General features: G+C 45.9%; 1 protein-coding gene across 1 annotated transcript; it reads left to right on the top strand.

Moving 5' to 3' along the window:
• The first annotated feature begins 942 nt into the window (after positions 1 to 942).
• LOC132888471 (B-type lectin plumieribetin-like) lies at positions 943 to 1,435 on the top strand. Its single transcript, XM_060924517.1, has 2 exons — positions 943 to 1,032; positions 1,184 to 1,435. The coding sequence occupies exons 1-2, from the start codon at positions 943 to 945 to the stop codon at positions 1,433 to 1,435; spliced, it is 342 nt and encodes a 113-aa protein (XP_060780500.1).
• The last annotated feature ends 10,923 nt before the right edge of the window (positions 1,436 to 12,358 follow it).

Raw genomic sequence — 12,358 nt, 5'->3', positions numbered from 1 at the left:
AACGTTTGGTTTGTCTTTCAGCTGAATCACTGGAGCTTAGCAGAACAGTGTTTGTTCATATTCTGCTAATGGGCTGTGTGTAAAAAAACAGTGAGAGGAGGAGTCCTAAACTCTGTCTCGGTCAGAGTCAGTCTATATAAACCCCATCACTCATCACCAATCCGCAAAGCAGCTCATTGATTCATCTCTCCGCTCACTGGTCATCTCTCCGTTCATTGATTCATCTCTCCGCTCACTCTCATCGTGCAGGTGAGTAAAACTGATTGAACCTAAAGTGCACCTGGTTTATTTAGTTGAACATTTAAAGAAAAAAAACCCCAGATGTGTTGATGTATGAGCATGGCATTTTATAAAGATGACTAAAGCTGAAGAATAAAACTAGAACTGATGCATTAATTATTAAATATAAAGCCTGATATCCTCGGATCAGTTTGTGCATGAATTTATAGCTTCTATAATGTAAATAAGAACAGGAGCTTGTTTTGAACGTTCTGCAACTTTAAATCTGACTATAAACAGATGAAAGCATGAAATATTATAAATATAAGCACAAGCATTTGTGATGTTTTATTCTTTAATAATTAAAAATGGTAAACTTTGGCAAATTGCTTTGGTATAAGAGAAATAAAGCACTTGGGGACGAGCTGTTTTAGGAAAATAATCAACTTCCAGGTGGGAACAGTAACTTTGATTTGCATCCCGCTGTCTGGATGATTTTCCTACAACAACAAACCCACTCGTGTTTTATTCCTTACGTATTAGCTGTGAGAACTAGAAATGTGGCTTTAATTATTTAGAAACAGTGAAAGTCTAAATATTAATATCTTCAGGTCAGCATGTACACAAATTCTTTTCCAATGTTCTTATCATTTTTTCCCATAAAAGTCATTACTTGCTTGAATCTGACACACATTTTTAATAACTGTCTTTATATTCAGAACCATGAGCAGGAACTTCTTGTCTATAAATGAAGAGCTCCAGAAAGGAGACTTCCTGTTATCCAACAACAGCGAGTACAAAGCAATCTTTCAGGTAGAACTGAAACAGGGGAAATAAATAGAGATGAAGAGTCTTCTTTGCTTTTTCTTCATTTGCTGTTTGAAAAAATTACTTCCAGTTCCTTTCACAGAAATATAAACTCACCTTCCGTTCTCTGATATTGAACTCTAACATCTTGTTTCAGGATGATGGGAACTTTGTAGTGTATGGCTGGGCGCCGCTGTGGGCTACTGACACTGGCGGCATTCCAGGCATCAGTCGCCTGGCCAAGCAAAACGACTGCAACCTCGTCATATATACGCCGGATAAACCCGTGTGGGCCGCCGGCAGCTACAGCCCGGATCTCACCACATGCCGTTTAACTTTGGGTAATGACGGCATTCTGGTGATCCACAGGGACGGGGATGTGGTGTGGAAGTCCACTAAGAAGAATTAAAATTAATGAAACAAACTTCTCAAAATGCTTTGATGTTCCTTTCTGTTAGGGTTTTGCTGGGATTCGAACCTGGTTCGTTGGTGTGATGATCCAGCAAACCCCCACTAGGCCACCAGGGGGATGACTCAAATGCAGAGGCATGAGGCAGAAGTAGAAAAAGTATCAAAAGGTTTATTTATACTATGTACACTATATACAATCCAGGGCAAAACAAAAAAAAAACAAAAACAAAGAGTATAATCGAAAAGTTCAAAAAGAAAAAGGCAAAAATGCAAAAGCTCAGAAGATCCACAAAACACAGTCACTACTAAATCCAAAAGAAAAGCAAAGTGCAAAACAAAGAACACGGTATAGAGGAAACTGGAGATAAACATAACAGCACAAAGACTCCGTGACAAGAGGACTGAACTCAGGGGTATAAATACACAAACTAATTAAGGACACAGGTGAAGATAATCAGGACAAACAGGCAATTAACAAAAACACAAAACACAGGAACAGTGGCGGCCTCTAGAGGCCAAAATAAACATGACACGAAAAGGAAATAACAGCGGCCTCTAGAGGCCAAAACAGTCCAAGTCCTAACACTTTCATCTGCAACTGTCATTAAAGTTGTCAATAAATCAGCAAAGCAGATCAGCTGGATGTCTCCGTGTCTCAGTGTTATAGCTATAGCACTGTTATTACAATCAGTCATGAGCTGAACCTCAACACCACAATTACACCAATCACTATTTCAACTGCACTGTTGATAAATAATAAATCTAAGAGATATAATGTAAGGGACATAATTCTATTTAGAGTCAAAAATAATGAGTATAATATTGATATCAGATAGATTTTGATTGGTCTGTATCGAAGAAGGTTGAATTGATCAAGTGTGAGTGATGTGGAAATATAAGTCCTCTTATAACACAAACATAACACACACACTATTATCATTAGGAACATTAGGGACAAGCCTGCGAGCTGGGAACGGAATATCAGAACGTCAATAACATCAGTGATTGTCGCTAACATTAAGTACGTTAGCTAACAACACAACAGACTCATGAAACAAACCATTCAAATGCTAACACACACAAACAATCCACTACTTGTCGCTGACTGAAGAGATGTTCCACTGAGATGCAAGACTGAGAAAACAGACACAGCTTGGACTGTGATGAAGTTAATTTGAGACAATTGTGAGCTTTGGAGATCACGTTCCTCTGTAGCTCTGACTGTAATCACAATCTTTTACACAGATCACAAAAAAATCCTGACATGTGTACAAAAGTGTGAAGTAAAGGAAAGGTCGCCATTACTAATGCCATTTTATAGTGTCCTGTGTTTGTGTGTGATATGTACATATGCACAAGAAGGTACCCAGGTGTTGAAACACCGGCCCCTGGAGGTGATAAGGGGTGAAATGGAGTTTCTCCTGACACTCAGATCATGAACATTTCAACTTGCAAAGACGTGACTTTAAAAGATTAAACCATTTTTAAAGTTGCTCAAAAGTAAAAGTAAATTATTACAGCAAGAAACATCTCATCTCGTCTCGTCTTCTTCCGCTTTATCCGGGACCGGGTCGCGAAGGCAGCAGTCTAAGCATGGAAGCCCAAACTTCCCTCTCCCCAGACACCTCGGTCAGCTCCTCGGGAAGAACACCGAGGCGTTCCCAGGCCAGCCGAGAGACATAGTCCCTCCAGCGTGTCCTGGGTCTTCCCCGGGGCCTCCTCCCAGGGGAACATGCCTGGAACACCTCCCCAGGGAGGCGTCCAGGAGGCATCCAAAAAAGATGCCCGAGCCACCTCAGCTGGTTCTTCTCGATGTGGAGGAGCAGCGGCTCTACTCCGAGCTCCTCCCGAGTGACTGTGCTTCTCACCCTATCTCTAAGGGAGCGCCCAGCCACCCTGCGAAGGAAACTCATTTCAGCCGCTTGTATCCGCGATCTTGTTCTTTCGGTCATTACCCAAAGCTCATGACCATAGGTGAGAGTCGGAAGATAGACTGACCGGTAAATTGAGAGCTTCGCCTTTTGGCTCAGCTCCTTCTTCACCACGACGGACCGGTAAAGCGACCGCATCACTGCGGAGGCTGCACCGATCCGCCTGTCGATCTCACACTCCATCCTTCCCTCACTCGTGAACAAGATCCCGAGATACTTAAACTCTTCCACTTGAGGCAGGACTTCTTCACCAACCTGGAGAGGGCAAGCCATCCTTTTCTGGTCGAGAACCATGGCCTCGGACTTGGAGGTGCTGATTCTCATCCCAGCCGCTTCACACTCGACTGCAAACCACCCCAGTGCATGCTGGAGGTCCTGGTTTGAAGAAGCCAACAGGACAACATCATCCTCAAAAAGCAGAGATGAAATCCTGTGGTTCCCAAACAGGATTCCTTCCGGCCCCTGGCTGCGCCTAGAAATTCTGTCCATAAAAATTATGAACAGAACCAGTGACAAAGGGCAGCCCTGCCGGAGTCCAACATGCACTGGGAACAGGTCTGACTTACTGCCGGCAATGCGAACCAGACTCCTGCTCCGTTCGTACAGGGACCGGACAGCCCTTAGCAAAGAGCCCCGAACCCCATACTCCCGAAGCACCCCCCACAGAATACCATGGGGGACATGGTTGAATGCCTTCTCCAGATCCACAAAGCACATGTGGACTGGTTGGGCAAACTCCCATGAACCCTCGAGCACCCTATGAAGGGTATAGAGCTGGTCCAGTGTTCCGCGACCAGGAAGAAAACCGCATTGTTCCTCCTGGATCCGAGGTTCGACTATTGGTCGAATTCTCCTCTCCAGTACCCTAGAGTAAACTTTCCCCGGGAGGCTGAGAAGTGTGATTGGAGCACACTCTCTGGTCCCCTTTCTTGAAAAGAGGGACCACCACCCCGGTCTGCCACTCCAGAGGCACTGTCCCTGACCGCCACGCGATGTTGCAGAGGTGTGTCAACCAAGACAGCCCCACAACATCCAGAGACTTGAGATACTCAGGGCGGATCTCATCCACCCCCGGTGCCTTGCCACCGAGGAGCTTGCAAACCACCTCAGTGACTTCGGCTTGGGTAATGGACGAGTCCACCTCTGAGTCATCAGCCTCAGTCTCCTCAATGGAAGACATGACGGTGGGATTGAGGAGATCCTCAAAGTGTTCCTTTCACCACCCGACAATGTCCCCAGTCGAGGTCAACAGCTCCCCACCCGCACTGTAAACAGTGTTGGCAGAGTATTGCTTCCCCCTCCTGTGGCGCCAGACAGTTTGCCAGAATTTCTTCGAGGCCAACCGATAGTCCTTCTCCATGGCCTCCCCGAACTCCTCCCAGTTCCGAGTTTTTGCCTCCGCAACTGCCCGAGCTGCAGCACGCCTGGCCTGCCGATACCCGTCAGCTGCCTCAGGGGTCCCAGAGGTCAACATGGCCCGATAGGACTCCTTCTTCAGCTTGACAGCATCCCTTACTTCCAGTGTCCACCACCGGGTTCGGGGATTGCCGCCACGACAGGCACCGGAGACCTTGCGGTCACAGCTCCGAACAGCTGCATCCACAATGGAGGTAGAGAACATGGTCCACTCAGACTCAATGTCCCCCGCCTCCCTCGGAAGCTGAGAAAAGCTCTCCCAGAGGTGGGAGTTAAAGACCTCCCCAACAGAGTGCTCGGCCAGACATTCCCAGCAGACCCTCACCATATGTTTGGGCCTGCCAGGTCTGTCCAGCTTCCTCCTCCGCCAGCAGATCCAACTCATCACCAGGTGGTGATCAGTTGACAGCTCAGCCCCTCTCTTCACCTGAGTGTCCAAGACATAGGGCCGGAGATCAGATGAAACGACAACAAAGTCTATCATCGACCTCCGACCTAAGGTGTCCTGGTGCCACGTGCACTTATGGACACCCCATGCTCGAATATGGTGTTTGTTATGGACAAACCGTGACTAGCACAGAAGTCCAATAACAAAACACCACTCGGGTTCAGATCGGGGAGGCCGTTCCTCCCAACCATGCCCCTCCAGGTGTCACTGTCGTCGCCCACGTGAGCATTGAAGTCCCCCAGTAACACAATGGAGTCCCCAGTCTGAGCACCCCTCAGTACCTCTCCCAGGGACTCCAAGAAGGCCGGATACTCTATACTGCTATTCGGCCCGTAGGCACAAACAACAGCAAGAGCCCTCTCCCCAATCCGAAGGCGCAGAGAGGCGACCCTCTCGTTCACTGGGGTAAACTCCAACACATGGTGGCTGAGCTGGGGAGCTATAAGCAAGCCCACACCAGCCCACCGCCGCTCACCATGGGCGACTCCAGAGAAGTGGAGAGTCCAGCCCCTCTCGAGGAGCTGGGTTCCAGAGCCCAAGCTGTGTGTGGAGGTGAGCCCGACTATCTCTAGCCGGTACCTCTCAACCTCCCGCACAAGCTCAGGCTCTTTCCCCCCCAGCGAAGTGACATTCCATCTCCCAACAGCTAGCCGCTGTGTCCAGGGATCAGGTCGTCGAGGCCCCTGCCTTCGACTGCCACCCAATCCACACTGCACCAGTCCCCTACTGCTACCTCTGTGGGTGGTGAACCCACAGGAGGTCGGGCCCACATCACCTCTTCGGGCTGAGCCCAGCTGGGCACCATGGGCAAAGGCCTGGCCACCAAGCGCTTGCATACGAGCCCTAACCCCAGGCCTGGCTCCAGGGTGGGGCCCCGGCTGCGCCATACCGGGCGATGTCACGGTCCTTGATGATTTCTCCATAAGGGTTTTGGTGAACTGCTCTTGGTCTGGCCTGTCACCTAGGACCTGTCTGCCTTGGGAAACCCTGACAGGGGCATAATGCCCCCGACAACATAGCTCCTAGAATCATTCAAGCACACAAACCCCTCCACCACAATAAGGTGGCAGTTCTAGGAGGGGGCAAGAAACATACAAGGGACTTTTTTTTTTTAAACCACTGTTTACTAAACATGAGGACCTGAGCATTCTGGGGCGGAAAATCGATAAAAATAGACTGAACAGACAGAATCTTATTGAAAATAACAAACAAACTGAAGGCAGTGATACTTTTAGGGGCTACGCTGCAATTTCTAACTGCACTAACAGCTGCAGAGAAAATCCAGCCTCTGTCTGAGGATGATGATGGTGATGATGTTGTTGATGATGATGATGATGATCCTGCTGAGGGAAAATCTCATCTCATCTCATTATCTGTAGCCGCTTTATCCTTCTACAGGGTCGCAGGCAAGCTGGAGCCTATCCCAGCTGACTACGGGCGAAAGGCGGGGTACACCCTGGACAAGTCGCCAGGTCATCACAGGGCTGACACATAGACACAGACAACCATTCACACTCACATTCACACCTACAGTCAATCTAGAGTCACCAGTTAACCTAACCTGCATGTCTTTGGACTGTGGGGGAAACCGGAGCACCCGGAGGAAACCCACGCGGACATGGGGAGAACATGCAAACTCCACACAGAAAGGCCCTCGCCGGCCCCGGGGCTCGAACCCAGGACCTTCTTGCTGTGAGGCGACAGCGCTAACCACTACACCACCGTGCCGCCCCCTGAGGGAAAATGCTGGCATTATTTAGAAGAAAGAAGAAACTCTTATTTGTCACATGCACACTTCAAGCACAGTGAGATTCATCCTCTGCATTTAACCCATTTGAAGCAGTGAACACACGCACACACACACCCAGAGCAGTGGGCAGCCACACTAGAGCGCCCGGGGAGCAGTCAGGGGTTTGGTACCTTGCTCAAGGGCACTTCAGCCCAAGGCCGCCCCATGTTAACCTAACTGCATGTCTTGAACTGTGGGGGAAACCGGACCATCTGGAGGAAACCCACACTGACACAAGGAGAACATGCAAACTCTATACAGAAAGACCCCACCAGCCGCTGGGCTCGGACTCAGAACTTTCTTGCTGTGAGGCGACAGTGCTAAGCACTACACCAGTGGTTATGAAACCTTTTCAACTTGAGACCCAAACAATAAATTCAGAGTCTCCTCAGGACCCAAACTTACAAAAATCTACAAACCCCATTTCCATAAAAGTTGGGATATTTTCCAAAATGCAATAAAAACAAAAATGTGTGATTTGTTAATTCATGTGAATCTTTATCTAGCTGAGAAAAGTACAAAGAAAAGATTTTCAATAGTTTTACTGACCAACTTAATTGTATGTTGTAAATATAAACAAAGTTAGCATTTGATTCCTGCAACACACTCCAAAAAAAAAAAGTTGGGACAGAGGCATTATTACCATTGTGCTACATCACCTTTCCTTTTAATAACACTTTATAATCGTATGGGATCTGAGGAGTTGGACTTTTTGTCCATTCTTGCTTGATACAAGACTTCAACTGCTCAACAGTCTGTGGCTGCCGCTGTCTGACTGTCATCTTCACGATGCACCATGCATTCTCAGTAGGAGACAGATCTGGACTGGTAGCAGGCCAGTCAAGCACACACACTCTGTGTCTACAAAGCCATGCTGTTGTGGCCCGTGCCGAATGAGGCCTGGCATTGTCCTGCCCAAATAAGCATGGACTTCCCGGGAACATTCTCATTCTTATCTCATTATCTCTAGTCGCTTTATCCTGTTCTACAGGGTTGCAGGCAAGCTGGAGCCTATCCCAGCTGACTACGGGCGAAAGGCAGGGTACACCCTGGACAAGTCGCCAGGTCATCACAGGGCTGACACATAGACACAGACAACCATTCACACTCACATTGACACCTACGGTCAATTTAGAGTCACCAGTTAACCTAACCTGCATGTCTTTGGACTGTGGGGAAAACCGGAGCACCCGGAGGAAACCCACGCGGACACGGGGAGAACATGCAAACTCCACACAGAAAGGCCCTCGCCGACCATGGGGCTCGAACCCGGACCTTCTTGCTGTGAGGCGAAAGCGCTAACCACTACACCACCGTACCATGATGGCAACATGTGTCTCTAAAATTCCAATACTGTATATCAATGGCAACTTCACACACATGCAACTCACCCCCTGATGCCCCCCATCCACCCACCCATCACAGATGAATCATCTCTGCCCTGATAGAAACAACATCAAAATAATCGCTTCCACCGCTGTTTGAAATCTTCACGTCGCTCGTGACTCCACCCTTTCTTTTCAGTCACACATGACCAAATCAACTTCCTGTGACTTCCATAATATCACCTGGCTCCGCCCCTCTCGGCTTTCAAGATGCAGTGTTGATGATGATGAAGAACAGCACACAGGAAATTGCTGTGATTGTCGTAACGGTGCTGAAACGTGTAGCTCTCGCACTCCGCCACCAGAGGGCAGCACGAGCGCACTGCAGTTCCAAGGAGAACCTTTCAGAGCTGAGAGCCTGAGAACTCCTGCTCCCTTTCCATCATGAGGAAAACACAACTGGCAACAAACATCATCATTCAGTTATAAAAGGATTAAATGAAGTAAAGAAAAAAATGGAAACAATTCCAGAGAAGGAGGATAAAACAAAATATACTGTAAAATAAAACACAAAAGAGTAAATGAATAAATAAAACCGTTTTAACTGAAAGGTATACTAAACACAAATGTCAGAATAGAGGAAGAGCTTTCATTATTTGTGAAAAATATTGCTTTTAGTGAATTAAAACCCAACAATTAAAACAGTCAGGTACTGTATTCTGAGTGTGTGTGTGTGTGTGTGTGTGTGTGTGTTATCAAAGGCATCTCATCTGGTCGATCATTAGTTTAGCATAGTGGATTAATGTGGGTTGCCAGAGTGGAACAATTTGGGTTGCCAGAGTGCGTTAATTTGTGTATTTCTAAAGTGGAATCTTGTGGGTTGCCAGAGTGGATATATTTGGATTGTGAAAGTGGATCAATTTGTGTTGCCAGAAAGCCTTAATCTGGATTGTCAAAGTGGATTAATGTGGGTTGCCAGAGTGGATTATATCGGTCAAGATATTACACTGTATTAGTTCAGAAAGTAATGTGCACAATTGTGTACGCGGTGACTGAAGAGGTTAATGTGTGTTGCCAGAGTGGATCAATTAGGGTTGCCAGAGTGGATACATTTATGTTGCGAGAGTAGCTTCATTTAGGTTGCCAGAGTGCATTAATTTGGGTTGCCAGAGTGCATTAATTTGGGTTGCCAGAGTAGATTAATATGGGTTGCCATATTCGATTAATTTGGGTTGCGAGAGATAAATATGGGTTGCCTAGTAGATGAATTTGTGTTTTCAGAATTTTGGTTGCCAGAGTGGATTAATGTGTGTTGTCAGAATAATAGTAACATGTTAATACCCAATACAAAAAGGATGGATGGATGTAGGGTGTTTTTTCTGTCTTGGTTTTAGATTAACACAAATTTTAATTTCATAAATACAGTGAAGGACAGCAGTGCAGTCACCATTATCAGGTTAACCGAGATCATTTATATCGACACCTCTACCGCCATACGCTTCAGTGTATAACACTGTGTTTGGAAATAAACCATGATATAATATACTATACAGGTACAGCATCTTCAGCTCACACTGCATGTGTTATTGCATACATGAAATTTCACTCAGTGTAGTTGGAGGTGCCAATAATTCTGGACATGGAAAGGTAGGAGGGGGGAAATATGACAGAAAATGTCACAATCATGATACTTGAAGATGTTTCTACAATCCATGATATGTATTGTAATATTTTTACTTTGCTAAGAAGAACAGGTAAAGCTGAATTAAAAAGAAGAACCTGGGAACAACTGAGACTGATCCATCCATCCGTCCGTTATCTCTAGCCGCTTTATCCTGTTCTACAGGGTCACAGGCAAGCTGCAGCCTATCCCAGCTGACTACGGGCGAAACGCAGGGTACACCCTGGACAAGTCGCCAGGTCATCACAGGGCTGACACATAGACACAGACAACCATTCACACTCACATTCACACCTACGGTCGATTTAAAGTCACCAGTTAACCTAACCTGCATGTCTTTGGACTGTGGGGGAAACCGGAGCACCCGGAGGACAACATGCAAACCCCACACAGAAAGGCCCTCATCAGCCACTGGGCTTGAACCCAAGACCTTCTTGCTGTAAGGTAACAGTGCTAACCACTACACCACCGTGCTGCCACTGAGACTGGTGATATTTAACATTTAATTTTGAATAAAATAAATGAAAATGAAATGAGACCAAATTTTCCATTTTATAAACTGAGTTGAAGAGAGAAAAAAGAATCAACGTCAAATCAAAGCTGCTCCGAAGGTCGATTTATTTCGTCATAATTTTTGAAACATGATAAAAGTTATAAACTATGATTTAAAAAAAAAAGTTCTCACATTCCTATGATATCTGAATAAAGTCCAAAGACATGCAGGTTAGGTTAACTGGTGACTCTAAATTGACCATAGGCAGGGGCGTATCACCCGCGGGGAATGCGTACGTTTCATCCCCAGCACTTTTGTTGAAACACAATTTCATCCCCCACACTTTTGTCAGATTAAAATGACATTATAAAAATTATACAGCTACTATAAAATGTGTAACAAGGAAGTAAACTATTTCCATAGCGCAGAGACCGCGGAACCGCCCGGGCCAGGGGGGCTGTGGCCCAGGTAACTTTTTGAAAATTATTTTAAAAAATAGGCTAAACCAATATTTTTTGACGTTGAGCGGACTCGAGCCTGGCATGAACCACTCCGACGCGCTATTATGACACCAATCTATCACCAGCTAATCAGGAGACTTAATCAAACGCATCCCCCGCCCACCAATCTATCACCAGCCAATCAGAAGACTTAATCAAACGCATCCCCCGCCCACCAATCTATCACCAGCTAATCAGGAGACTTAATCAAACGCATCCCCCGCTCACCAATCTATCACCAGCTAATCAGGAGACTTAATCAAACGCATCCCCCGCCCACCAATCTATCACCAGCTAATCAGGAGACTTAATCAAACGCATCCCCCGCCCACCAATCTATCACCAGCTAATCAGGAGACTTAATCAAACGCATCCCCCACCCACCAATCTATCACCAGCTAATCAGGAGACTTAATCAAACGCATCCCCCGCCCACCAATCTATCACCAGCTAATCAGGAGACTTAATCAAACGCATCCCCCGCCCACCAATCTATCACCAGCTAATCAGGAGACTTAATCAAACGCATCCCCCACCCACCAATCTATCACTAGCCAATCAGAAGACTTAATCAAACGCATCCCCCGCCCACTTGTGTCCGTGTCTGAGACGCTGAATTTTCACGGAAGGAGGGAAGAAGTTGACTGAGGTAAGACTGTGTGATAAATTAACGAATGAATAAGAGAGGGATTTCAACATATAGGGCTTAAGTTTGTTACCGTTAAATAAGCATTGCTTGTACAGTAGCGTTATGTCGTTACAACGTTGACCCACTTTTAATGTGCCGAGTACCGACTGTAGCCGCTAACATGCTAATTAGCTTGCTGTCAAAAGTGCAAAGACCTTAAATTGCTCTGTGCAAATTAGAAAATGGCGCAACTTCCTCTGTAGCCGTCAACGGACAAGCACAGACTTGTCTTGAGTTTTGAGCCAATCACAGCAGGGCAGCACTGTGGCCTGAGGTAAAACATGATAGTTTTAGTTTGTTTAAATTACAAAAATGAGTAACCCAATGACACTCACATACTCTTCATATACTCATACTGTTTAAGTAATGCAATAAAACTAATCTTTAAAAGTGGAATTTACTCAAACTGTTTGCACAGAATGAACTTTGGGGTTAACAGTGTAATAGTGTCGCAGTGTTCTGCAAATCTGCAATTTAATATTTCAGATCTTGAGACATGAAAGTGCTATTTTAAAAAAATAAAAGGTCAGAAATGTTTTCTTTGTCGTAATTATAACAGAAATCTAACATGTTTGCCATGTTGTATAGTTTATTTAAGAAATTGCATAGAGTCATGTTCGTGTCATCAGACATTTAATTGAGATTTAAAG

The sequence above is a fragment of the Neoarius graeffei genome, chromosome 6 (assembly GCF_027579695.1).
Source record: "Neoarius graeffei isolate fNeoGra1 chromosome 6, fNeoGra1.pri, whole genome shotgun sequence".
NCBI classification, from domain to species: Eukaryota; Metazoa; Chordata; class Actinopteri; order Siluriformes; family Ariidae; genus Neoarius; species Neoarius graeffei.
Note: the sequence above shows the minus strand (reverse complement) of the source record. Positions and strands in the feature narration are given on the sequence as shown.